Source organism: Bos mutus, chromosome 4, assembly GCF_027580195.1.
Source record: "Bos mutus isolate GX-2022 chromosome 4, NWIPB_WYAK_1.1, whole genome shotgun sequence".
Classification (NCBI taxonomy): Eukaryota; Metazoa; Chordata; class Mammalia; order Artiodactyla; family Bovidae; genus Bos; species Bos mutus.
Genome location: NC_091620.1, coordinates 5,386,022 through 5,410,475, shown reverse-complemented (window position 1 = coordinate 5,410,475; position 24,454 = coordinate 5,386,022). Strand labels below are relative to the sequence as shown.

Here is a 24,454-nt window from a genome sequence, read left to right as displayed (position 1 = left end):
AGAAGTGGACCTGGATCTCCTGCTGGTCGAACATCCGCAGCCACTCCAGGCTCACCACGTTGGCCAGGCCCTGCCGGAACGCCAGGCAGTGCGGGCGGATCTGCCGGTTCAGCCGGTAGTCGGCCACCAGGTGGATGTACGCAATGCGATTGGCACTGGTCACCGGGATGTCCTTCCCACCAGATTTCAGTTCAACTACCTGTGGATTTAAAACAGGAGTTGGAAACGTCTCTTGAGTATAGCCACAGGGCAAAACAAGAGCAAGAAATGCTTGCTTCAAGGGAATTTGACTGTGTTGTTCCACACATGAACATTTTAGTGAAAAGTGTGTAACCAGCGCACGTGGCCTCACAGACAGGAAGAGTCCTCTGACGGGGCTCTCCAGAGCTCAGCATCCTACTCTGTGTCTAGGCTCACAAACCATCCCCGCTTTCTGCAAAGTCCTGAGGGTCAATGTTACAATGCAACCATGGCATTTCATTACAAAAGAAATTAGAGATCACAAAGGGCAAAGATATGAACCAAACGATCAGCAAAGGTCAGAAGGGCTTCACTGTGGAGAAAAGGCAATGTAAGGAATTAATGCCGTAGAGACGGGGACTCGTGTGTACAGGCAGCAGACACCTACTCTGGATCTCTATGACTACTGCTCAGTTGTGTGCGACTCTTTGCGACCCCATGAACCGCAGCATGCCAGGTCTCCCTGTCCATCACCAACTCCTGGAGTTCATCCAAACTCATGCATGGCCTTTGAGTCTGTGATACCATCCAACCATCTCATCCTCTGTTGTCCCCTTCTCCTGCCCTCAATCTTTCCCAGCATAAGGGTCTTTTCAACTAAGTCGGCTCTTCCCATCAGGTGGCTGTACAGTACTGCAGATATGATACAGAGGGCAGTGATCATCATCAGGCACACTGGTTAGTCCATTTCTGATGCACCTGCAGGCATCTTACACAACTGGTGCATCGCTGCACAGGGACACACATTCTCGGGTGGAGGGCAGGGTCAGGACCCCGTGGGGCATCCCTGGGGTACAGCAGGGAGGAGCCGGACTTGGGCGCCCTGCCCCTATTTCAGTATGTGCCACCGAGGTGTCCCTCGGCCCCCAAAGCACGCTGTCATCAATGAGGTGGTGACACGTGCCTTGTCCATCCTGGGGCTGGGACTATGTGAATTCACACAAGTAAAGCTGACTGACGAAACTCCACAGATGACCAGAGACACGTCCGCCTGACTTACAATGGTAGACTTGTAGAACCCTGGTCTGCCGTTGCTCACTCTCAGGGACAGGGCACGGGGGCCACTGCCAGCGCGGGTACGGCGACCGGGGGGCGCCTGCGGGAGGGCGGAGGAGCGCTCGACCCTGCTCGCACCACGGCTTCCTCCTCCGCCTTGGGCCTCTGCGGAGCCGGAGCCGTTGTATTTCAGGGGCAGCGCAAACACGCCAACTCCCTCTGACCACCTCCCCTTTAAAAAAAATTATCGCTTTACAGAAAAGGTACTTTAGAAGCTGCTGAAAGCTCTACCTAAACGCTCCTGTGGGAAGGTTACACAGCCCTGTGTGGTCAAAGCCGCCCGCAGGGTCTGACGACACTTCAAGGCTCCAGATTCGCGCTCTCAGCACCCGAAGTGCGAGGTCTGACAAGGCACAGGGTGGGGACAGGGGGCCGCCTCCGACAGCCCGCTGTCACCCGAGCCGCGGCGCTGGCTGCTCTGGGTCACCGCTGAGACAGCCTGGATCACAGGCAGGCAGGTACTAAACGGGGTGGTGCCCGTGGTCTGGAACACAGACGCCCCCCCAGCCCCGTCATCAGCAGCATTTCCTGCAACTTTAAAGTGGTGACTCTGATGATTCAAACTCGCCTCTCATGCTGCACCTGAAAGGCATCATGTTACAGCTATCCTTGGGTGCTCCATTCTGAGGAGCACTTGCAGCCTGGGATGTCTGCACACCGCTTCCTTCAAGACGCGCAGGCGCCGTCACGCACGCACACGGGCCATCGCGTACGCACCGTCGCCACCCGTGCTTGCCCCACCCTCCGGGCAGCCGGTCTGCTGCTGCAGGAGCTCCGGTCAACGACTCGCCCAAGGGCATAGAGCAAAGCAGCAAAACCTGGGCTTTAACCAAGGTCTCGTGACTCGAGTTTGATGCTTTTCTACAGAACAGATGATTATTTATGGATCCATCTTAAACCCTGAGCATTCTCCTCAAGGGAGATACGTGTATAAATCAGTGATCTGAAATTTCATGTTCGTTTTTAAGTAGGCTAACAAGCAGCCATATTGATTAAAGAAAAAAAATTTGAGAGCAACATCATTATTCTAAAAGGGAAGACTCATTAACATAAGCTGCTAACATAATGAAGTATTTGCATACTACCAATCTTTAAATCACGACATTTTATAAACCTAAACCTCTATCAGAGAACTAGGTTTTTATATATGTTTCTACAGAAATCCATATGATCTCTCCCCAAATTAAGTACTTTACCAATGACTCTAATTTTTCCAATTAGACTCTTTAGTATAACTATTCTTATGCATTATCATCTATAATCTCTCTCAGTGGGAATTTCTATGAATAATCGGCACATCTTCACACTTTGACTTTTAACAGAGTACAGTATTATCAGTGGCACTTTAATGGAACGCTTACATATGCGACATTCCACCATTACCATCTATTTCAGAAGGGAAATGGGAAACACCCCATTAGCAAAGGCCTCAGACAGGTCCTTACAGAGCCCAGGGCCCAGAGCTTTCATTTCGTGCCCAAGACACCCACTAGGTGGGGCCAGGGGGCAGCAACACTGCATGCTGACATTTCCTTCTGACGATGATCAACCCTGTCTTCAAAAACCTTTCACTTTGCAGTGCTGAGATTTCAGCTCCATGAGAGGGAAGAAGATGAGCAACCAAAGGACAGCCGGCTCTGAGCCCCCACCCTGCGTCTCAAAGCATTCCTGCCAGCTTGTGGAGACGCCTGGACCTCAGCAGGCAGGAGGAAGCATTACTTTCTTGTCACTGAAACAGAGAGCTTTACAGACTAAGAGAGATGGAAAACTCAAAACCACAAAGACAGTCATTTAAAAATATCAAGAAGGTTTAGACAGGAGGACATATGACTCTTCGTGTATGCTTTTTGCTTTGCTTTTTAGAAGACTTCACGATGGTGCATAAGCTACAGAACACTTCTGAGTCTAGGGAGGAAGAAATAAAAAGACACAAAACCTCTCTCATTCTCCTGAGGGGCTCTTGGTACCACACACAGCACTGTATACTGCGTGTTAACACCCCAGTGAGACAGCACTTCACACCTGCTATGAGGGCTACAGTTTAAGAAACAGAGGGAAAGAAAGCAGAAAATAACAAGTGTAGAAGAGCATGTGGAAAAGTCAGAACCTTTGTATGACCCAATGACTCCACTTTTAGGTACACACCCAAAATACCTGAAAACAGGGCCCCCAAAGGTATTTATACAGCGATGTAGGTCGTGTCCATTAACAGCTGGATAAACAAGCGTAACATGTCCAACAACGGCAGACTCATCAGCTTGAGGGGCTCTGACGCCTGCCGTGCATCACGGTGGCCCTGGAGGACGGTGCTCAGTGAGGTGAGCCAGTCACTGAGGGACAAGTGAGCCTGCCTCCACTCACAGGAGGGGCTGAGGCCGCCAGTCCTAGAGACAGACAGCAGAGAGGTGGGGGCCAGCAGCTGCTGGAGGGCAGTTTAGAACCAGAATGTCCCACCCAGCGCACCCCTTCTCCAACTCAAATAAAATCTTAATTCCAGACACTGATCTACAGAATGTAATTTGAAAGATGAACATTACAGTTGAACTCCTCTCATGAGAACTTTCATTGCTTAACCAAATTGTAGTTTCTCTGAATTCTGGAACTGCCTGACCCAGAGATACCCGGGCTCACAGAACCAGAACCTCCACTTCTGCTGACAGCAGACCCAGATGCTTTCTCATCTTTCCCTTTCCTGAAAGTCAAAGTGTCAGCCGCTCAGTAGTGTCCGACTCTTTGGGGCCCCACAGACTGTAAAGCCCACCAGCCTCTTCTGTCTGTGGGATTCTCCAGCAAGTATACTGGAGTGGCTTGCCATTTCATTCTCCAGGGGATCTTCCCGACCTAGGGATTGAACCCAGGTCCCCCGCACTGCAGATAGATCCTTTACCATCTGAGCCACAGGGAAGCCCTATCCTAGCAGCTCTGAAACACACCTGTTAGGCTCTTACCCTAACAGGTGTAGGTCCAGTGTTCCTGAAGCCTGAGGCCTTGAAAGGTTCTCCACAGCATGTCCATCTACCCTCCTCCACGACTGCTAAACTTCAACCTCATCCAAATCTGTTCACTGACCTGGTGACCCCTTATCACCCGTAACGGGCCTCCTTCAGTCAGCCCTCCAGGAGCGCTCCTTCTGAGTTTCCATTGTGCTAAACAGCAGATCTCACACCACAGACCATATCTGCCTCTTGTGAGAACTAGTGTGCTCTTACAGTTAAAACACACCTCCTCTGCCGAGCTTAAGGCCAATGCACAGTCACCAGTATCTCCTGAGTGACAAAGGAAGAAAGAGCAGTGTGGAGGTAAGCAGGGAAGGATAGAGAAAAACGTCCAGGTGGGCTCAGTGTATGTGTTCGCCACAGTAAACGGCCAGTGCGGTGCCCTGGGGGTCAGGCACCGTGGGTGAGCTTACGTTCAGTGCCACCTGGGCTGAATACTAGGACCTATTTCACATGCACTTACTTTTACGCTGGCAAAGCTGGTAACTTTTGAAAGCCTGGACTAGAAATCAAGTAATAACAAAAAGTTAGAGAAGCAATTATGAAGTCTAAAGCTAACACTATTTTCACAGTTAAAATCCAACCACGAGTTGCAAAAAAGACTATCAGTCTCATCAATCTGTGGAAGGACAGCAGGAAAAACGCAATTTCCCTGCAAAAGAGGTGCGTTTGTCTGGAACCAGATGTGAATGAGAAACACACAGCTGGGTACTTTCGAAGAGTTAGCATTCTTTAAATCTGACTGAAAATATATCGCAAGTATAAACACACTGAGATAATTTTAGAATTCCAAATAGACACTGAATCACAGCAACTTCCAAACATCTGCCTTTCATTCTGTCACTTCTCCTAGTATGCTGCTGTACAGTTAGATTCATCACAGTCCATCCTCGTTACAATGTTAACTGAAGCTATAATGCAATTATGTTTTAAGTACACAGTTCGCTTCAACTCTTGCCAGATAAAGTGTTAATATTAAATGGAAGAATGGGGAAAACATTTCTGAAAATGAGAATACTGGTGATGGAGTATAACAAATAGGAAAAGAGAAACTGATACTGAGAAAACGCTAAATGAAATTATTTTAATCGGGGAGAAAAAATTATGTTTTATGCTACAGTTAGTTGAATTTGCTCTGTAGTCTTAAATTTGAAGTGAATAAGACTTCTCCTCCAGAGTTGCTTGTTATCTTCCCTATTCTCTCCAGAATTAACTGCATATTGCACAGGGAAGCAAGGGGCACTTAAAGACAACTAGAAACAAAGTGATCTGATGAGGATTATCGTACGAACTGGTTACTTCAAAAATCCAACGAGATATTACCAAACAATCCGACTTGCCGGTATGCACTTTGAGAAGTTCTGCGAATCACGGGAACATGACGGAGCAGCACGAAAAGCCCCTCTCCCGCCCCCACCTTCTGTGAGCGTCTCCGTGCGGCCCACCTAGGCCCCCCCGTGCCTCTGCGCACTGCCGCTGTTCTCATGGACTAGAACAGTTCAGTGTGTGTGTAGCACATGAACATACATGGCAGTATTATTCATAAGAACCAAAAAACAGAAATAACTCAGACGTCCGTCAACTGGTGAAGAAAAGGTGGTCTACCCAAACGCCATTTCTGGACGTCACTCGGCTGGAGAAGGGTTCGGGGAAGCACCAGCACTTGCAGCCCTCAGCAAGCGAAACGCCACAGGCCGCGCGTCCTGAGACCCCAGGTGTGAAAACTGTCCAGAGGACAGGACCCAGGGACGGGAGGAGCAGGGTGTGGCTGAACCAGGGGCAGGTGTGACCTGCTAACAGGCACACAGTCTCCTCCGTGTGGCCAAAGTGTCCTAAAATTTGGATGTTGGGGCTGGCTGCACTAACCCTCATTGCACACGGTACAGGGTGGAATTTATGGTACATGGATTATACCTCAGTAAAGCACCTATTCCAAAACTTAGTTTGAATTTCTAGTATGTTTTTTTTTAAGGATAAAAATAGCGAGAGCACCTAGATGGACAGGTTCAGCAGCTGAGGGCCACTCTGCAGGGGGAGAAGCCAAGAAGCACCACCGAGCCCGAGGCTGCAGAAACGAGACAGAAAGGCAAGGTGCCTCCCAGTTGCACGCAGGAAGGGGAGCTGAGGCGTCACTCGGCCGGCTCCCTGAGCTCTGGCTCTGCCCTGCGAGTCTCTAACTGAAATGTGCACAAGCTCCCACAGCACGAAGCCCACGTGTGCACGCAGAAGGGGACGCCCAGGTGTGACGGCTCCACCTGCCTGGGCCTCTCCGAGGGCGTGTCGGCGTGCGCACGCAGCAGGACACGCGCAGGTGCGGGAGCCCCAGCCCACCTGCCTGGGCTTCTCCGCGGGCGTGTCGGCGTGCGCACGCAGCAGGACACACAGCAGGACACGCGCAGGTGCGGGAGCCCAGCCCACTTGCCTGGGCCTCTCCGGCGGGCGGTCGCCCAGCCCACCTGCCGGGGCCCGCCCACTTGCCTGGGCCTCTCCGCGGGCGTGTCGGCGTGCGCACGCAGCAGGACACGCGCAGGTGCGGGAGCCCCGCCCACCTGCCTGGGCCTCTCCGCGGGCGTGTCGGCGTGCGCGCGCAGCAGGACACGCGCAGGTGCGGGAGCCCCGCCCACTTGCCTGGGCCTCTCCGAGGTCGTTGTTCACCACCGTGAAGTTCAGCCCCAGCTCCTCCACGTCGCCCTCATAGCTCTTGAGGAAGAGCAGGTTCCTGTACACCTCGGGGTCTAAGGACGCCAGGTGGTGGATGTCCACGTCCGCGCTGGTCCCCAGCAGCTTGGACAGGAAGAAGCCGGCGAAGGGCAGCTCCACCAGCATGTTTTCATAGAGGGCCTGTGAGCGAGAGCAGGGGCCACTGGTTAGCACTCCACAGGGCCGCCTCTCACCCCGCCTGAGAGCGAGAGACCGCATGCCCAGCCTGGTCTCCACGGACCCGAGACAGCTGACTCCTCTCCCCCACGTGGACGTGACGGCAAGGTCACCACGTGCCAGCCCACAGCGCAGGCACTCACACACACACGCACCATGCAGAGAGCCCCACAACAGACGGCGGGGGACCTGAGGGCTTAAGTGTGGCGGGGGTCTTCGAGGGCCACCTCCTCATGTGACAAGACTCTGCCAAGTTTTTCTGTGAAGCCTCTGCAGGTGGATCAGTCTTCGGGGCTGCTGTAGTAAGTGCGCCAACCAGTGGCTTCACACAACACAGTCTGGAAAGGTCTGAACCCAGGTGTCAGTAGGCCACGCTCTCTGGGAAGGTCCTGCCAGCTGCGGGGCTGATGGCCCCCCAGTCTCTGCGGGGCTGCTCCCCCTCAATCTGCTCTGTGCCTCCACCCCGCCCTCCTGCCTCTGATGCAGACGCTGGTCACTGGATCCTGGGACCCATTCCACCCAGGATGACCTCCGCTGAGCTTGCTTACATACGCAAAGACGTCTTTCCAAATAAGGTCACACTCACAGGGACCGGGCTTCCCTGGTGGCTCAGCAGTAAAGAATCTGCTTGCGATGCAGGAGACCTGGGTTCAATCCCTGGGAGGAGGCAACAGCTGCCCACTCCAGTATTCTTACCAGGGGAATTCCACAGACAGAGAAGCCAGGCGGGCTACAGTCCACAGGGTCACAGAGAGTGCCTATCACTTTCACGTTCTCTCATAGGTACAGGATATTAGGATTTGAGGGAATCTTCCTGGGGGTCACAGTTCTACCCCCAGTGGCAGGCAGGCCAGAGCTCCTCGGTGCCCAGCCCTTTCCTCTGGGTGGAGCACAGTGAGCGCGGGCATGGGCACTACGTGCCAAAGCTGGGTTTCGTGTAATTTTTGATGTCAAGGAAGACGATTATTCTTTAGATTTCTTTTTCAATCGTCAAATGGGGAGAAAGCAGCATTCTCAGCTCAGCGACCACAGCCGCTCTTCCTGCAGAGAGGTCGCCGTCTGGCCACACCCACATCCACCAAATGCTAAGCACAGGGTTCCTGAGACAGACGTGTGTGATGTCACTTCCGCCCTGCCCCACCTCCCCACGTGAGATGGCAGGCTCGTGCCACGGCCCACCCTGGAGGGGCCCTTCCCTGAGCACTCGGCCAGCACTGCTGTGCCCTGGACAACCATCTCACACATGGGCAGTCTACAACCATGACCCTTACATGCACCAACCTTACACGCTCACGTTAGGCTCAGACACCCTCTGAGACCCACATTTTAACTCTCACCCACTGATGTGACTGGAGCAGACTACAAAACAGCCATGGATTGCAGCCACAGAACGTCCCCCAGAAGAGAACGTCCTCCCATAGGCAAACACCCTCCCAGAGGCGAACGTCCAGAGGGCACTGTGTGGGCTCCCGGACACCACCTCCCCGAGGGTGGTCACTGCACTTGGAGTTCAGGCTCACCCTCTGCCCCTCCAGCTATGTCCCTGCACTTCTCTTTCTGATTTGAAGACTGATGATTACTCAATTAGTTCTGAAAAGAAGGCAAAAAAGGCTTTCTTAATGAGAGAACGGGCAATAAAATGGCAACTGGCACTTAGGTCCTCTCCTGACGATGTAAAGAAGGGCTGTTTTGAGAAGCCAGGCTTTGCCTCAAGTTAAGGATGGCCAATACTATTAACCTGGCCCACTTAGGAACCCCATTACTTCTAATGAATGATGCCATCAAAGCTAAGGAGCATTCTGCAGAGACGACAAGACTGATCCCAGGTGTCGAGAAAAGCCTCATTTGTACGGCAGTCTGTGAGTAAACTCAGAGAGTAAATCATCGGGTGTTGAGCACGGAAGGTCATTGTCTGCCATTCCTGCATTAGTAACAATAAACCTGTGAAGTCCACTCAATCCATCAGAGCTACCTGAATTTTAAACAGAAACTCCACTGTGACTCATAAAATGTAAATGCACAGGTGTAATTTTTTATACGAGGCAGGTTTGAACCTTTAGAGCATTTAATATACAAGCACTAATAAACGATGGCACTAAAAACCGCGACTGCATCAGCTAAATGGATTATAAATTAAATTTCCATAATGCATGCAACTGGGACACAAATGTAAGCATCAATCAGGGTATTTCCTAAACACAGGTTAATTATACAACTTCAAAAACTGCCAATTTTTTATGCAAAATAATCCACTTAGCATTTTTCATATTGGCCTCAATCCTCAGCCCGCTGCACACTTGTTCCTAGAAGCGTATCAATAACCACTTGTCATGAAAACACAGCAATAGGTATATGGAGAAAACCTGTAACGTATTTTTCAACTGTCTGTCTTTTATGAGTGTTTATAGCTAGAAATTGTGCCAAAATGATCTGAAATAAAAAGGATTAATTACAGTAGAAGCCTTTTAATATAAGTGAGTGCAGTCGCCATGCAATTAATGCAAACCGTGGCCGTGCCCGGACAGGCGGTGTGAGCTGCATCTGAGGCTGGTTCTGTTTGCTGCCAAATAACTTCAGTAATTTACTACATTAAGAATCAATAAAAAAAATAATGCTTTTCAAATGCACCTCTATCAATCTTCAGGTAGTTCTAAAGTGAACATTTATAACTTAATCTAAAAACTATATTAGAGATGTCCTGTTTTAAGGCCACTCTAATTGAACAAGGAGATAATAATTTCAATTATTTCAGATCATGCTAACCTTGGAGTCTACAAAATTAAAGATATGTAAAATAAGGATGTAAGCTGATACTAATATGCTATTTAATTTAGCAGTTGTGTCTCAGAAGAAATGATGGCGAGTTGAACACCATGCTCTGACTGGGCTACTGAGGACTCTCAGGCTGAGGCTCCTGCAGGGCGGGGGCGCTCCTGGTTGTTAGCGCACCGATGGTGCCCAGTCACGGGGCGCAGCGAGGGAGTGCCCGCTGTGTGCGGGGACCTCTATCGGCAGGATGGAATTCTGCATTCACAAACTGGTTTGCAAAAAACCATTTATTCTCTTTTGAGACATTTCAGGTTGTCAAAATTACACAAATAGAGATTCGCTTCGAATCCTAACTGCTTACTCCTTTAGCTCTGTCCACATGGCTGCCTGACCCTCAGTGACGAGGGCATGCTGTGTGTTGGGTTTGACCTGCTCCCTCACCACCTAGGGGGATGAGGCATCCCACCAGTCCTGGAAGCCAAGAAGAGACACTTACTCCATCATTGCAACTGGTAATCTGCACCAAGGGTTTGACAGCTTTATTTCTGAAAACAGCCCGTTCACTTCTGAAAACCTCTGAGGATGCTGGGTGGGTGGGAGACAAGAGGTCACGCCTCCAAGCCGTTCTCCTCACTGGGCATCGGGAAATCCACCCGGGCGCACAGCCACTGCCCAGCAACTGCCCACTCCCGGCCGCTCCTCCCGGCTCAGGCTCCTCCGCCCACCAAGTGATGGAAAAGTCACGTCCCGTTTCCCCCCAACAAGAAGTCAGTACTGGTATATTCCCAGAGCTGTGCAGCCATCACCCTCCATCTGAGTTTTGAACATTTTACCCCCTACAGCAGAAACCTTGAGCCCTGGGCTGTCACGCCCTCACTCCTGCACTCCCAGCACAGAACTCTTGGAGGCCTTTTCTGTAGCCACACGCACTTTTGGGTGAGCTGCCTAGCCCTCGGGCACCTCTGACGGTGCCCTGCCTGAGTTCCTGCTGCCCGTGGCCATCTACACCAGCAGAGGCCAGGAGGCCTGCTGACCTCGTTTCTGACCCCCTGGGGTGGCAGGCGCCCCTGCCTGGTCTGTCTCACACACGGAGGAGCTCAATAGCCCCCAGCTGCCTCCCAGAGAAGTTACCCCGATGTGAGGAACAAGAGCAGCAGTACACGTCTTCACCTGGCTTGCTTTTCACAGTGACTATTCATTTATCTTTAAAGTGTATTTATTTGGCTGGGTCTTCCTGTGGCATGGGGGGTCTAGTTCCCTGAACAGGGATCGAACCCAGGCCCCCTGCATTGGGAACAGGGAGTCTTAACGCACTGGACCACCAGGGAAGTCCCCAGTGACTACACGCAGCGCACTTTAGCAGCACCAGCAAAAGTCTGCTTCCTAACTTTCCAGGTGAGAATCTAACATGGCTTAGAAAAAGAAAAACAGCCCCAGTGTAACAGTGACCCATGTTAAGCTAGTGTGTGGGAGGGCTTAAAAATGTGAGAAGGGAGCCCACACACTGCAACCACTGAGCCTGTGCTCCAGAGCCAGGACACTACTGAAGCCCTGGAGCCTGAGTCCACAGCCAGAGAAGCTGCTGCAGGGAGAAGCCCGCACACTGCAACCGGAGAGCAGCGCCGCCGCACCCCCCGCCCCCGCCCCCCACACAACTGGGCAAAGTCCTTGCAGACCAGCACAGCCCCAAAAAAATTTTTTTTAATAAAGAAAAATTAGAAAAAAATGTGACAAGGGATATCTCAATGGAAAGCAAGATCTACTTATGCAGGGGCAGAAAGAATTCTAGTGAATATCTCAGAATAGCTAAAACTTCAATGATACTTTTAGGTACTGAAATCAACTGAATTCTGGCATACACTTGCCATTTTTACTGTTCAGTAAGCTGCGACCGGCGCACTAAAGCGCGGGCGCCTGCGACCGGCGCACTAAAGCGTGGCCGAGAGGAGCTACGCCACGTCCGAGGTCAGGGTCGGCAGCCAAGAGGAGCTACCCCACGCCCCCACGCCCGAGGCAAGGGGTGGCGGTGGGGAGGACCTACCCCATGCCCGAGGCCAGGGGCTGCGGCCAGGAGGACCAACCCCACGTCCAAAGAGCGGTGGCTGTGCAGGCACAGGAGGGCCTAGAGGAGCTATCCCAGGTTGAAGGTCAGGAAGGGCGGCAGTGAAGAGATACCCTTCGTCCAAGGTAAGGAGCAACAGCTGTGCTTTGCTGGAGCAGCCCTGAACAGATACCCCATGCCCAAGGTAAGAGAAACCCAAGTAAGACAGTAGGTGTTGCAAGAGGGCATCAGAGGGCAGACACACTGAAACCATACTCACAGAAAACTAGTCAATCTAATCACACTAGGACCACAGCCTTGTCTAACTCAATGAAACCAAACCATGCCCATGGGGCAACCCAAGACGGGCGGGTCATGGTGGAGAGATCTGACAGAACGTGCTCCACTGGAGAAGGGAATGGCAAACCACTTCAGTATTCTTGCCTTGAGAACCCCAGGAACAGTATGAAAAGGCAAAATGATAGGATACTGAAAGAGGAAATCCCCAGGTCAGTAGGTGCCCAATATACTACTGGAGATCAGTACAGAAATAACTCCAGAAAGAATGAAGGTATGGAGCCAAAGCAAAAACAATACCCAGCTGTGGATGTGACTGGTGATAGAAGCAAGGTCCGATGCTGTAAAGAGCAATATTGCATAGGAACCTGGAAAGTCAGGTCCATGAATCAAGGCAAATTGGAAGTGGTCAAACAAGAGATGGCAAGAGTGAACATCGACATTCTAGGAATCAGCGAACTGAAATGGACTGGAATGGGTGAATTTAACTCAGATGACCATTATATCTACTACTGCAGGCAGGAATCCCTCAGAAGAAATGGAGTAGCCATCATGGTCAACAAGAGTCCGAAATGCAGTACTTGGATGCAATCTCAAAAACGACAGAATGATCTCTGTTCATTTCCAAGGCAAACCATTCAATATTACAGTAATCCAAGTCTACGCCCCAACCAGTAACGCTGAAGAAGCTGAAGTTGAATGGTTCTATGAAGACCTACAAGACCTTTTAGAACTAACACCCAAAAAAGATGTCCTTTTCATTATAGGGGACTGGAATGCAAAAGTAGGAAGTCAAGAAACACCTGGAATAACAGGCAAATTTGGCCTTGGAATACGGAATGAAGCAGAGCAAAGACTAATAGAGTTTTGCCAAGAGAACGCACTGGTCATAGCAAACACCCTCTTCCAACAACACAAGAGAAGACTCTACACATGGACATCACCAGATGGTCAACACCGAAATCAGATTGATTATATTCTTTGCAGCCAAAGATGGAGAAGCTCTATACAGTCAACAAAAACAAGACCAGGACCTGACTGTGGCTCAGATAATAAACTCCTTATTGCCAAATTCAGACTGAAATTGAAGAAAGTAGGGAAAACCACTAGACCATTCAGGTATGACCTAAATCAAATCCGTTATGATTATACAGTGGAAGTGAGAAATAGATTTAAGGGCCTAGATCTGATAAGAGTGCCTGATGAACTATGGAATGAGGTTTGTGACACTGTACAGGAGACAGGGATCAAGACTATCCCCATGGAAAAGAAATGCAAAAAAGCAAAATGGCTGTCTGGGGAGGCCTTACAAATAGCTGTGAAAAGAAGAGAAGCAAAAAGCAAAGGAGAAAGAGAGAGATATAAGCATCTGAATGCAGAGTTCCAAAGAATAGCAAGGAGAGATAAGAAAGCCTTCCTCAGCAATCAATGCAAAGAAATAGAGGAAAACAACAGAATGGGAAAGACTAGGGATCTCGTCAAGAAAATTAGAGATACCAAGGGAACATTTCATGCAAAGATGGGCTCGATCAAGGACAGAAATAGTATGGGCCTAATAGAAGCAGAAGATATTAAGAAGACGTGGCAAGAATACACAGAAGAACTGTACAAAAAAATTCTTTACAACCCAGATAATCACGATGGTGTGATCACTGACCTAAAGCCAGACATCCTGGAATGTGAAGTCAAGTGGGCCTTAGAAAGCAGCACTACGAACAAAGCTAGTGGAGGTGATGGAATTCCAGTTGAGCTATTTCAAATCCTGAAAGATGATGCTGTGAAAGTGCTGCACTCAATATGCCAGCAAATTTGGAAAACTCAGCAGTGGCCACAGGACTGGAAAAGGTCAGTTTTCATTCCAATCCCAAAGAAAGGCAATGCCAAAGAATGCTCCAACTACCACACAATTGCACTCATCTCACACACTGGTAAAGTAATGCTCAAAATTCTCCAAGCCAGGCTTCAGCAATATGTGAACCGTAAACTTCCTGATGTTCAAGCTGGTTTTAGAAAAGGCAGTGGAACCAGAGATCAAATTGCCAACATCCACTGGATCATGGAAAAAGCAAGAGAGTTCCAGAAAAACATCTATTTCTGTTTTATTGAGTAAGCCAAAGCCTTTGCCTGTGTGGATCACAATAAATTGTGGGAAATTCTGAGAGATGGGAATACCAGACCACCTGACCTGCCTCTTGAGAAATCTGTATGCAGGTCAGGAAGCAACAGTTAGAATGGACATGGAACAACAGACTGCTTCCAAATAGGAAAAGGAGTACGTCAAGGCTGTACATTGTCACCCTGCTTATTTAACTTCTATGCAAAGTACATCATAAGAAATGCTGAACTGGAAGAAACACAAGCTGGAATCAAGATTGCCAGGAGAAATATCAATAACCTCAGATATGCAGATGACACCACCCTTATGGCAGAAAGTGAAGAGGAACTAAAAAGCCTCTTGATGAAAGTGAAAGTGGAGAGTGAAAAAGTTGGCTTAAAGCTCAACATTCAGGAAATGAAGATCATGGCATCCGGTCCCATCACTTCATGGCAAATAGATGGGGAAACAGTGGAAACAGTGCCAAACTTTATTTTTCTGGGCTCCAAAATCACTGCAGATGGGGACTGCAGCCATGAAATTAAAAGACGCTTCCTCCTTGGAAGGAAAGTTATGACCAACCTAGATAGCATATTGAAAAGCAGAGACATTACTTTGCCAACAAAGGTCCAGCTAGTCAAGGCTATGGTTTTTCCAGTGGTCATGTATGGATGTGAGAGTCAGACTGTGAAGAAGGCTGAGCGCCGAAGAATTGATGCTTTTGAACTGTGGTGTTGGAGAAGACTCTTGAGAGTCCCTTGGACTGCAAGGAGATCCAACCAGTGCATTCTGAAGGAGATCAACCCTGGGATTTCTTTGGAAGGAATGATGCTAAAGCTGAAACTCCAGTACTTTGGCCACCTCATGCGAAGAGCTGACTCATTGGAAAAGACTCTGATGCTGGGAGGGATTGGGGGCAGGAGGAGAAGGGGATGACAGAGGATGAGATGGCTGGATGGCATCACTGACTCGATGGACGTGAGTCTGAGTGAACTCCGGGAGTCGGTGATGGACAGGGAGGCCTGGCGTGCTGTGATTCATGGGGTCGCAAAGAGTCGGACACAACTGAGTGACTGAACTGAACCGAACTGAAGACCATTTTAACTTCATGTTTAATTTTGAAGAAACAAACTTATATAGAAAACTATGACTTTAGGAAGAAGAAGAAATCTCCAGATTTGGGAACGCGTTGCTTTTAATGGAAAAGAATATAAATTGTGATTAGAATGCTATAAAAGCAGTACAATTCTCCGAAGGGATAAGCGTCAAATAAGTAATCACTTATAAATTGTAAGTTTTACATATTTGTTAATTATGATCTTTGATTTTTCTGTTTCTCAAAAAAACTGAAGGTCAACAAGAGGAAACTCATGGTGAATCATCCCTGTGGCTAATTAACTGGGAGATTCAGAAAGCCAATACTACTGCTTCTGAAATCCGCTGACCTCTAAATAAAAAGAGTCTTAACATTAGTCTCAACATGCAAGTCATGACTGGCAGACTTGTGCTTAGCACAGAATGATCAACTATTAGCTGAATGATATGTTTAAAAAAACCTAAAGGAAAGATACAATAACTTCAGAGCTCAATCAGATGAAGCAGCTCAACTATGCTGACCCTTAATGAGTTGGTGAGTTCAAAATAAGATGTTATACAACAGAAGCTTTGTCATTTAAGGACCAAAGTAACTTAAATCACTAGTATTCACCTCAGTCGACAGTTTCAAAGCCTCAGCAAATTCAGTGAGCATTCTATAAAAAGATTCTAATGAATAGAAAAATAAATTTTCCCAACTCTCAAAAATCTCAGGATAAACTGTTAACTGTCAATACTACGTCTATGATTCATTAAGTGTAGACTGAATTCCACTCAAATACAAAATTATAAAGTATGCTGAAGTTTTACCATCTGTTAATTAAAAATCTGAAATATATGACCAGGATATTATCAAACAACCTGATTTATAGGCATTCTGTTCCAATTAAATCAATATTCCAAAGCAAGGGGAAAAAAAATTTCCAAGTAGAATTCAAATATGATAAAAGATTTCCTCCAATAAATATTCTGAACTTAATTGGCTTAAATGGACATAGGTGTTTCTATCTGTTTAAAAAAAAAGTTCAAGATGACATTACCACATCCTTGAACTGTTTATTTATTCCCTGTCCAGAGTCTGATTTACAGGCGATAAAATGCAATCACAACCCACACCAGAGCAGGAATCATCTGCTAATGGAACTTTTAGCGAGAAGTGACCAGTGACATGAGGTAATTCTTCCTATACAGGAGTGCTCCTGAGGACCTCGCTGCACTTCATCACAGTAAACAATCACTAACATATGCATTAAAGAAAATTTAAATACATTATGACCCAATAAATATCATAATCAATCAATAGACAATTTTCTTCTCTTAAAGATTTAATGTTCGGATACCACACTATTAGTGCTATACTACTACACTCACTTAGATCTGGACAATTTCTAACATGTTGGTACAAAGTTTAACCATTTATAGTCAGATATGTTTTAGAAACTAGTGCTCCCTTAAGAATTCCCTTGCAGAAAATTATACAAGTAAAACCTTTAAAATAAGGAACTAAATTAAGTACCATTCTCAAACAACTACAGTTTTGTTGTTGCTTTTGTCTCAACTTTATTTAATTTCAAGACCTTTATTAAGACAGCATTTATACACACTCCACTTGTAGGACCTGGAATCTGGTTTACAGAGCTGATACATTCCAGAACGAAGGATTAAGAGGGTCTGCTCCCCTCTGGATCTGCAGCTTCACAGCAGATGTGTTCTCAGGGCAGCTCCCACGCAAGCAGCGTGACTATGCAGACACACACCCACACACACACACACAGATACACACACACACGTGAGCAGCGTCACTATGCACACACACCCACACTATCACAACAGGGTCACCCTGGCAGAAGGCTGGACACAGAGAGGAGTGGAACAGAGGAGAAACAACCCGCACATGTGTGGCCAACTCAGCAAGAGTGCCAGGACGGCCAGACACCCACACGCAACAGAACACGCAAACACAGTGTCCACACAAAACTCGTACATGAGTGTTCACAGCAGAATTACTCATAAGAGCCAAACCTGAACCTCCATGAAATAATGAACTGATAAACTGTGGTAGTTACTCGCATGATGACATACTAGACAAGAAAGGAAACAAGCATGGATAACACGCCACCACGTGGAGGAACCCTGAAAGCATTACGCCAAGGCAAGGAAGCCAGTCGTGAATGGCCGTGTGCCGCGCGACTCGGCTCACAGGAAAAGTCCAGAACAGGCAAACTGCAGAGACAGAAAGGAGGTTAGTGGTGGCCCAGGACAGCAGGACTGGAGCAGAAGGGGAGTAACTGTTAATGAACATGAGGTTTCCTTTTTTACTATTTCCTTCTGAAATCTTAGTGGTGATGGCTGCACAGCTCAGGGAACATACTAAAAATCACTGAACTAAACTCCTTAAAAAGGCAGAATTTCACGGAATGTGAAATTCAAATAAGTCACAAGAGCATCGTCTGCTCTGCAGGCCCCGATTTTTAATTAGGGTGCTTCTCTAACGGGCCACTGAGTCCAAGGAGCTCCAGGGGGAGAGAGGAGGTCTGCTGAAGACAGCATGGACTGCATGGAACAGACCGCAAACGCGCTGCATAAAGGAATACAATGATAAAGTTGAACTTTACTGTAGTTCTGACTAACTTTTATAGAAAATTACACCGCAACACTAGTCTCTAAATTACTTCAGGATGACAGAGCTCCTGGGCTGCCCACCTTGCATCCTTGTGCGGAGCTCCTGTTCGGTCTGCCCCCCTGGGCTGTGTGTCCGCCGCCAGGAGAACCGTGCCCTCCCTGCGCCCACCTCCCTGACCCCACAGCTGCCTTGCACGCACTGCTCAGCTTCCTCCAGGCTACGCTCTCCTTCAGACGGAGACCCCTCCTCTGTGGCCTTCCCCGCTGTGCTCAGTCAGGACGCCCCAGCGCGCCCCACCGCACTGCCGGAACGACCCCATGGGGCAGAGCCCGGCCCAGCCCAGGGCAGCTCGCCGCATGTCCCTGGAGGGCGCGGCACTTGCTCGTCAGCTCTCTGCAGAGTCTCCCAGGATCCCAAGCCACCCACCGTCTGGTTCTGCATCCATGGTCACTTCACCAAAGACGGCCACCCCCCCTGGGAATGCCAACCCACCCGTCCACTGTCCTTCTCCAGAACCTCTCTCGTCCCTTGGGGGCCAGGCCTGCTGAGAGGCCAACACAATCCACCTGTAACCCTCCCACCCCCTCCCCCATAAGCACCCGAAGAACTCATTTCTATCATGCTGCCCCCTAAAAACATCACCCAGAACAACCCTGAGGTCCACGACTGAGGGACGGTTCCATAACGCAGTTGTCACAGGACCGAGGACCACTTGGCAATAACAGGAACACAGTCCTGACACCTCAAACCTGAACGGCCCTTGAAAACGGGCTGAGGGAAACGAGCCAACTGCAGAGGCCGCCACTCCAGAGGCCACGTGCAGAAGCACACACAGGAGACACACGGCACACCTGCAGAAAAAGGCAGAGAGTCGGCCGGCGTCTGCCTCGTCTCTTTTTGGAGGGGGAGGAGTTAACCCAGGCGATGGAAATGCCCTACGCTCACGGCGGTGACCGTGCAACTCTGTGAATGCACTGAAGCCGCTCATCTGTGCTTTTCAACTGGGTGAACTGCATGGCTGGCAAATTCTATCTCAATAAAACCAGGACAAGAAAAAAAAAAAAACCAAGAAAAACACCCAGGACACAAAAACGTGCTCACGAATCCAGTGTCACTTTTCTGTCCTCACACGCGTCTCCAGGAACCCGGGCACCAGCGCCGGGGCTGGGCTGCTGTCCCCGCCACTGGAGACCGCTGTCTTCATGCTTCCACAGGGCCTCCCTAAAACCAGCACACCCGTCACCCCAGCACTTGCTGAGAACAGAGGCTTCATGGTCAGGGCACGGGGAGCCCGCTCCTGCCACGGAGACCCCAGCCTTTGTGTCCCCACTGAGGGAAAGGGCCCAAGAGCACAGAGCCCAGCTGTGCCCACCTGCTCCACCACAAGGAAAGCAGCCGGCTCGGCCACATCGCAGGAGAGCCTTGTTCACTTCTTAAACAGTGAAAGAGGAGGACACTTGGTCAGGGGCTGCAGTCCGCTGCCCTGAGTTTCCGAGTTGCCTCCGGTCATTCCTTTGACCTTCGGAAGATGAACTGACTCCTGTCCCTGTGTTACAATCCAGTCTCTAAAAATGTGGTGGATGGCAGTTAAGCCTCAGGCATTCCTCTCCACCATCTCAAATGGGAAGGAAAAGAACCAGACAGAAGCTATGCACCTGTGGGCTCTGCCTGGCACATCCGCGGGCCACGCCACGGTCTGATTTCCCCAGCCCCACCACGTGACGGTGCTGGGAGATGCGGCCCCTGGTGCTTAGGTCATGAGGGTGCGGCTCGCATGAACAGCGTTAGCGCCCTTACAGAGAAGCCCCACGGAGCTCCCCGGGCCCTTGCACCATGTGGGGACACAGGAGTTATGTGAAGACACAGGCACCAGTCACGGCCCAGGACGGGGGCTGCACCAAACAGGACACGTGGTGCCCTGAGCCAGAGGCCGGCCCCGGGCTGTGAGAAGTCAGCCTGTGCGGGGGGGTAAGCTGCCTGGACTGCGGCACCGTGCTACAGCAGCCTGCAGACGGGCCAGGGCCGGTCTACTTCAGTGACGACGACCGTCCTGCTCCTGACTTCAATGGGAACATGTGCTTTCAAAGTTGCATCGCTAAATACGAAGTCTCCACCAGGTTATATAATTAAACTTTCCTTTCATCTACAACAAAGGGTAAGCTCTGTTTGCCAAGACGGTGCACACCATCCGGTGCTACATTCTGGTCACTGCAGCGCTACCGCAGTATCCTCAAGGGACCACACGTCCAAAGAAACGGCACACGGCCACGGCCCTGCCTCACAACACTTTCAACACTTCGCAGAACCTTAAAGAATCACTGTCAATGCTAGTTATCAGCAAGAGCAACTGTGACAAGACTTAAAATATTTACACCACCTATGCAAGCAGGTCATAACGGTAAGACTTGTATGAGCAGAATTTTGTAACTATGTTCTCTATTTTCTACGCATGTAAATTTTTAAAAATTTTTCACCACTGCCACTGTAGCTGCCCAGGTTAACCTCCTCCAGTCCTCTCCCCCTTCTCCTACACCAATAATTTTTAATGTATGTATGCACGTAATATAGCTATAAAAGAAAACACTATTCAGGGGTTCGTCAAAATTACGTAAGCAACTCTGAATAGAGGTCCTGAAGGAAGCAGACAGCAGCCACACAGGAGCACACACGTCACCACCCGCGTCGGGACCCACGTTCACACCGAATGTACGTTACCTTTCCGAGCATCCTGCCCAGGAAGTAGTAATGTCTGGCAAAGGCATCGCCCACAAGCATCTGAGCGGCTGGGTTGGGGTACAGAAGCCCTTCGTTAGTGGTCTTAAAGAACCCCTGGTTGGGGTTAAACCCTGACTTCAGTAGTTCGTTTAGAAACTCTCTGAAAATACCACCACCGTCAATGCCGGCTTCGTCCAGGCCGTGCGCATTCAGTAAGTGCACACGGATCCGCTTTTTCAAGTCAGGCTCTGTTAAAAAAGGGGGGTGGGGTGAGGAGAAAATATCTTTTTAAAAAGCAATAAAACAAGTTGGTATTACAGGAAGTTAGGGAAGGGGAGCAAGAATGTTAAAACTATTTTAACGCAAGGCTTAAAAAAACCCAACATTAAGAGGAGACAATGAGCTAGGCTGACCCGGTCTTCCCGGGACTCCTCCACTCTGCTCAAGAATGGAGCGGGCAGGGGCAGCAGGCGGGTGTTCAGGGGAAAATGCGAACCCCGCCCCTCACTGTAACAGACTCAAACACTAGCAGGGGAGCGGGCAGAGTTAGGACCTGAGGATAATACGGGCCCACAAAGTCGCCAAGGAAGACAAAGAGACAAACAAAGAAGTCGCTGACGCTAACGTCACACAAACATTCTAAAGAAGTGAAGGACATGAGAGAGCGCCAGGGGCTGCATCGTCATTTAAAACAACATTTGGCTGAAAAACAGGTAAAGATTTTGGTTATATAATATGCCACAAGATTAAATTAAAAAAAAAAAAAAACAACACCGCAAAGCTGAAGCCTGCCTGACACGCGAGACACATCTGCACACGGTCCTCGTAAGGACAGCGCGCGGAAGCAGGACCCCAGGCCCCAGACACACTTGCAGTGAACGCGGCAGTTTCCAGTGTGGGCTTCCAGACACAGGCCATGAAAGACAACTCCGCAAGCCAGAGAGGCCCTGCCCGGCTCAATCCCCGAGCAGGCGTGTCTGACCGCGTAACCCGCGTCCTGCATCGCTTCCCGCTGCACCCGCACCCTTCAGGTACCCGGCACGGAACCCACCGCAGGTCTGCGCCGCGGCCACTGCTCAGGCAGTGTGCAGTCACTCAACACATGTCCGACCCAAAGCATCTCAAGGCACCAGGGGACCTCCAGGAAATAGCCTGGAAAGCGGTTTTGCCAGCGCAGGTTCCACTGAACCTCAACACCACGATATGCAAGAGCCAGCGTTAAGGTCCCAGGACCTGGGGTGTGAGCCTGTGTCCCCTGACCGCCCCTGCACGGAGGCCCGCCCACCCCACCAGGGAGGACAAATGCTGTACCTGCTGAGCACACAGCCACCTCTGATTCCTACCCCGGGCAGGAACCCACGCCAGGAACCGCACACACACACACCAACCACTTCCAACACTCCAACAATCTCTGGGTAAGAACAGCCCATTCCCTCGTGATGAAGCCAAGGACAGGGATGGTGAACTACTTATCCAAGGACACGCAGCAAGCAGTGTCAGGGCAGGGCTGTAGTTTAACACACACTATTTAAAATCTAACTATACTTAAATGAAGGGCTTTTCACTGATGGCTGAGTTCCACAGACATGCTATTTCCATCTATTTTGATCAATTACCAAACATGTTCATTCTCAGAGAGAATTCTAAGCAGGTAACTATGGCTGCAACACCACCTGTACATCCATCCTCTCAATACTCAGCTTTAAGGACAACTATAACCATTCATCACATACAGTATTTCTCAAACTGAATGTCAGCAGTTAGCAGCATTATATTTTGAAAGTTCTAAGTGTAAATAAACGTTTTTTAACTGGGAAATGCTCAACCAAGGCACACTCGTTAACTGCTGGCTCGAATCTTGGCACTGACACTCCAGGCAGGGGAGGAGGGGTCTATCTCAGAGACTTCACAGAAGCCGCCTCTCAGTTCTGGCTGGAGCTGAGGGTCTGTGGCTCCCCAGATCTCACTTCTATAAACAACAGGACACAGCAACACAGTATTTTTTAGAATCAAATCTAGTCTTCTTGCCACTGGATTCAAAAGACAAATTAAAAGCACCCACTTATGGAGGTAAGACTGGCGGGGGGGGGCGGGGGGCTAAGTAAATTGACCCTTGAACAATTCAGGAGTCGGGTCCACACAGTTGAGAATCCACGTGTAACTTTTGCCTCTCTTACTGATAACATAAACAGTCAATTAGCACATTTCATATGGTATACAAGCTACATACTGTACTCTTACGATGAAGTAAGCAAGAAAAAGGAAACACGTTATTACAAAAGTCAAAAGCAAGAGAGAATACGTTCACAGCACTGTGCTCATTCGCTGCCAGCTCAAGTGTACATCATCTGCTTCCAAGAGCCGCTACCGGGCTGTCAGCACCTGCGGCAGCACCGTCTACCCGGCACACAGCCCTGCAGACGCTGTGCTACTAACACCTGACATCACGCAATGCACAAACGGGAGGTGTTAGCCGCTCAGTTGTGTCCAACTCTTTGCGACCCTATGGACTGTGGCCTCCTAGGCTCCTTGTCCATGGAATTCTCCAGGCAAGGACTGGAGTGGGTTGCCCTCCTCCAGGGGACAGTCCCGACCCAGGCATCAAACACTGGGTAAAAAACCACTTCAGGCAGATTCTTTATCATCTGAGCCACCAGTTCAGTTCAGTCGCTCAGTCGTGTCCGACTCTTCGCGACCCCATGAATCACAGCACGCCAGGCCTCCCTGTCTATCACCAACTCCCGGAATCCACTCAGACTCATGTCCATCTAGTCAGTGACGCCATCCAGCCATCTCATCCTCTGTCGTTCCCTTCTCCTCCTGCCCTCAATCCCTCCCAGCAACAGAGTCTTTTCCAATAAGTCAACTCTTCACATGAGGTGGCCAGAGTACTGGAGTTTCAGCTTCAGCATCATTCCCTCCAAAGAAATCCCAGGGCTGATCTCCTTCAGAATAGACTGGTTGGATCTCCTTGCAGTCCAAGGGACTCTTAAGAGTCTTCTCCAACACCACAGTTCAAAAGCATCAATTCTTCGGTGCTCAGCTTTCTTCACAGTCCAACTCTCACATCCATACATGACTACTGGAAAAACCATAGCCTTGACTAGACGGACCTTTGTTGGCAAAGTAATGTCTCTGCTTTTCAATATGCTATTTAGGTTGGTCATAACTTTCCTTCCAAGGAGGAAGCGTCTTTTAATTTCATGGCTGCAGTCACCATCTGCAGTGATTTTGGAGCCCAGAAAAATAAAGTCAGCCACTGTTTCCATCCACTGTTTCCCCATCTATTTGCCATGAAGTGATGGGACCGGATGCCATGATCTTTGTTTCCTGAATGTTGAGCTTTAAGCCAACTTTTTCACTCTCCACTTTCACTTTCATCAAGAGGCTTTTTAGTTCCTCTTCACTTTCTGCCATAAGGGTGGTGTCATCTGCATATCTGAGGTTATTGATATTTCTCCTGGCAATCTTGATTCCAGCTTGTGTTTCTTCCAGTTCAGCGTTTCTTATGATGTACTTTGCATAGAAGTTAAATAAGCAGGGTGACAATATACAGCCTTGACATACTCCTTTTCCTATCTGGAACCAGTCTGTTGTTCCATGTCCAGTTCTAACTGTTGCTTCCTGACCTGCACACAGATTTCTCAAGA

At 49.3% G+C, this 24,454-nt stretch overlaps 1 protein-coding gene across 2 annotated transcripts in view; it reads right to left on the bottom strand.

Annotated features, from left to right (window-relative positions):
• UBE3C (ubiquitin protein ligase E3C) overlaps positions 1–24,454 on the bottom strand; it is a 115,503-nt gene that overhangs the window by 13,304 nt on the left and 77,745 nt on the right. For both annotated transcript variants that reach the window (XM_070368994.1, XM_070368995.1), the window contains exons 18-20: positions 20,805–21,052; positions 6,917–7,133; positions 11–195 (exon numbers count right to left, since the gene is read on the bottom strand). In XM_070368994.1, the coding sequence (XP_070225095.1) occupies positions 11–195; positions 6,917–7,133; positions 20,805–21,052 (650 nt within the window). The remainder of the gene's footprint in view (positions 1–10; positions 196–6,916; positions 7,134–20,804; positions 21,053–24,454) is intronic.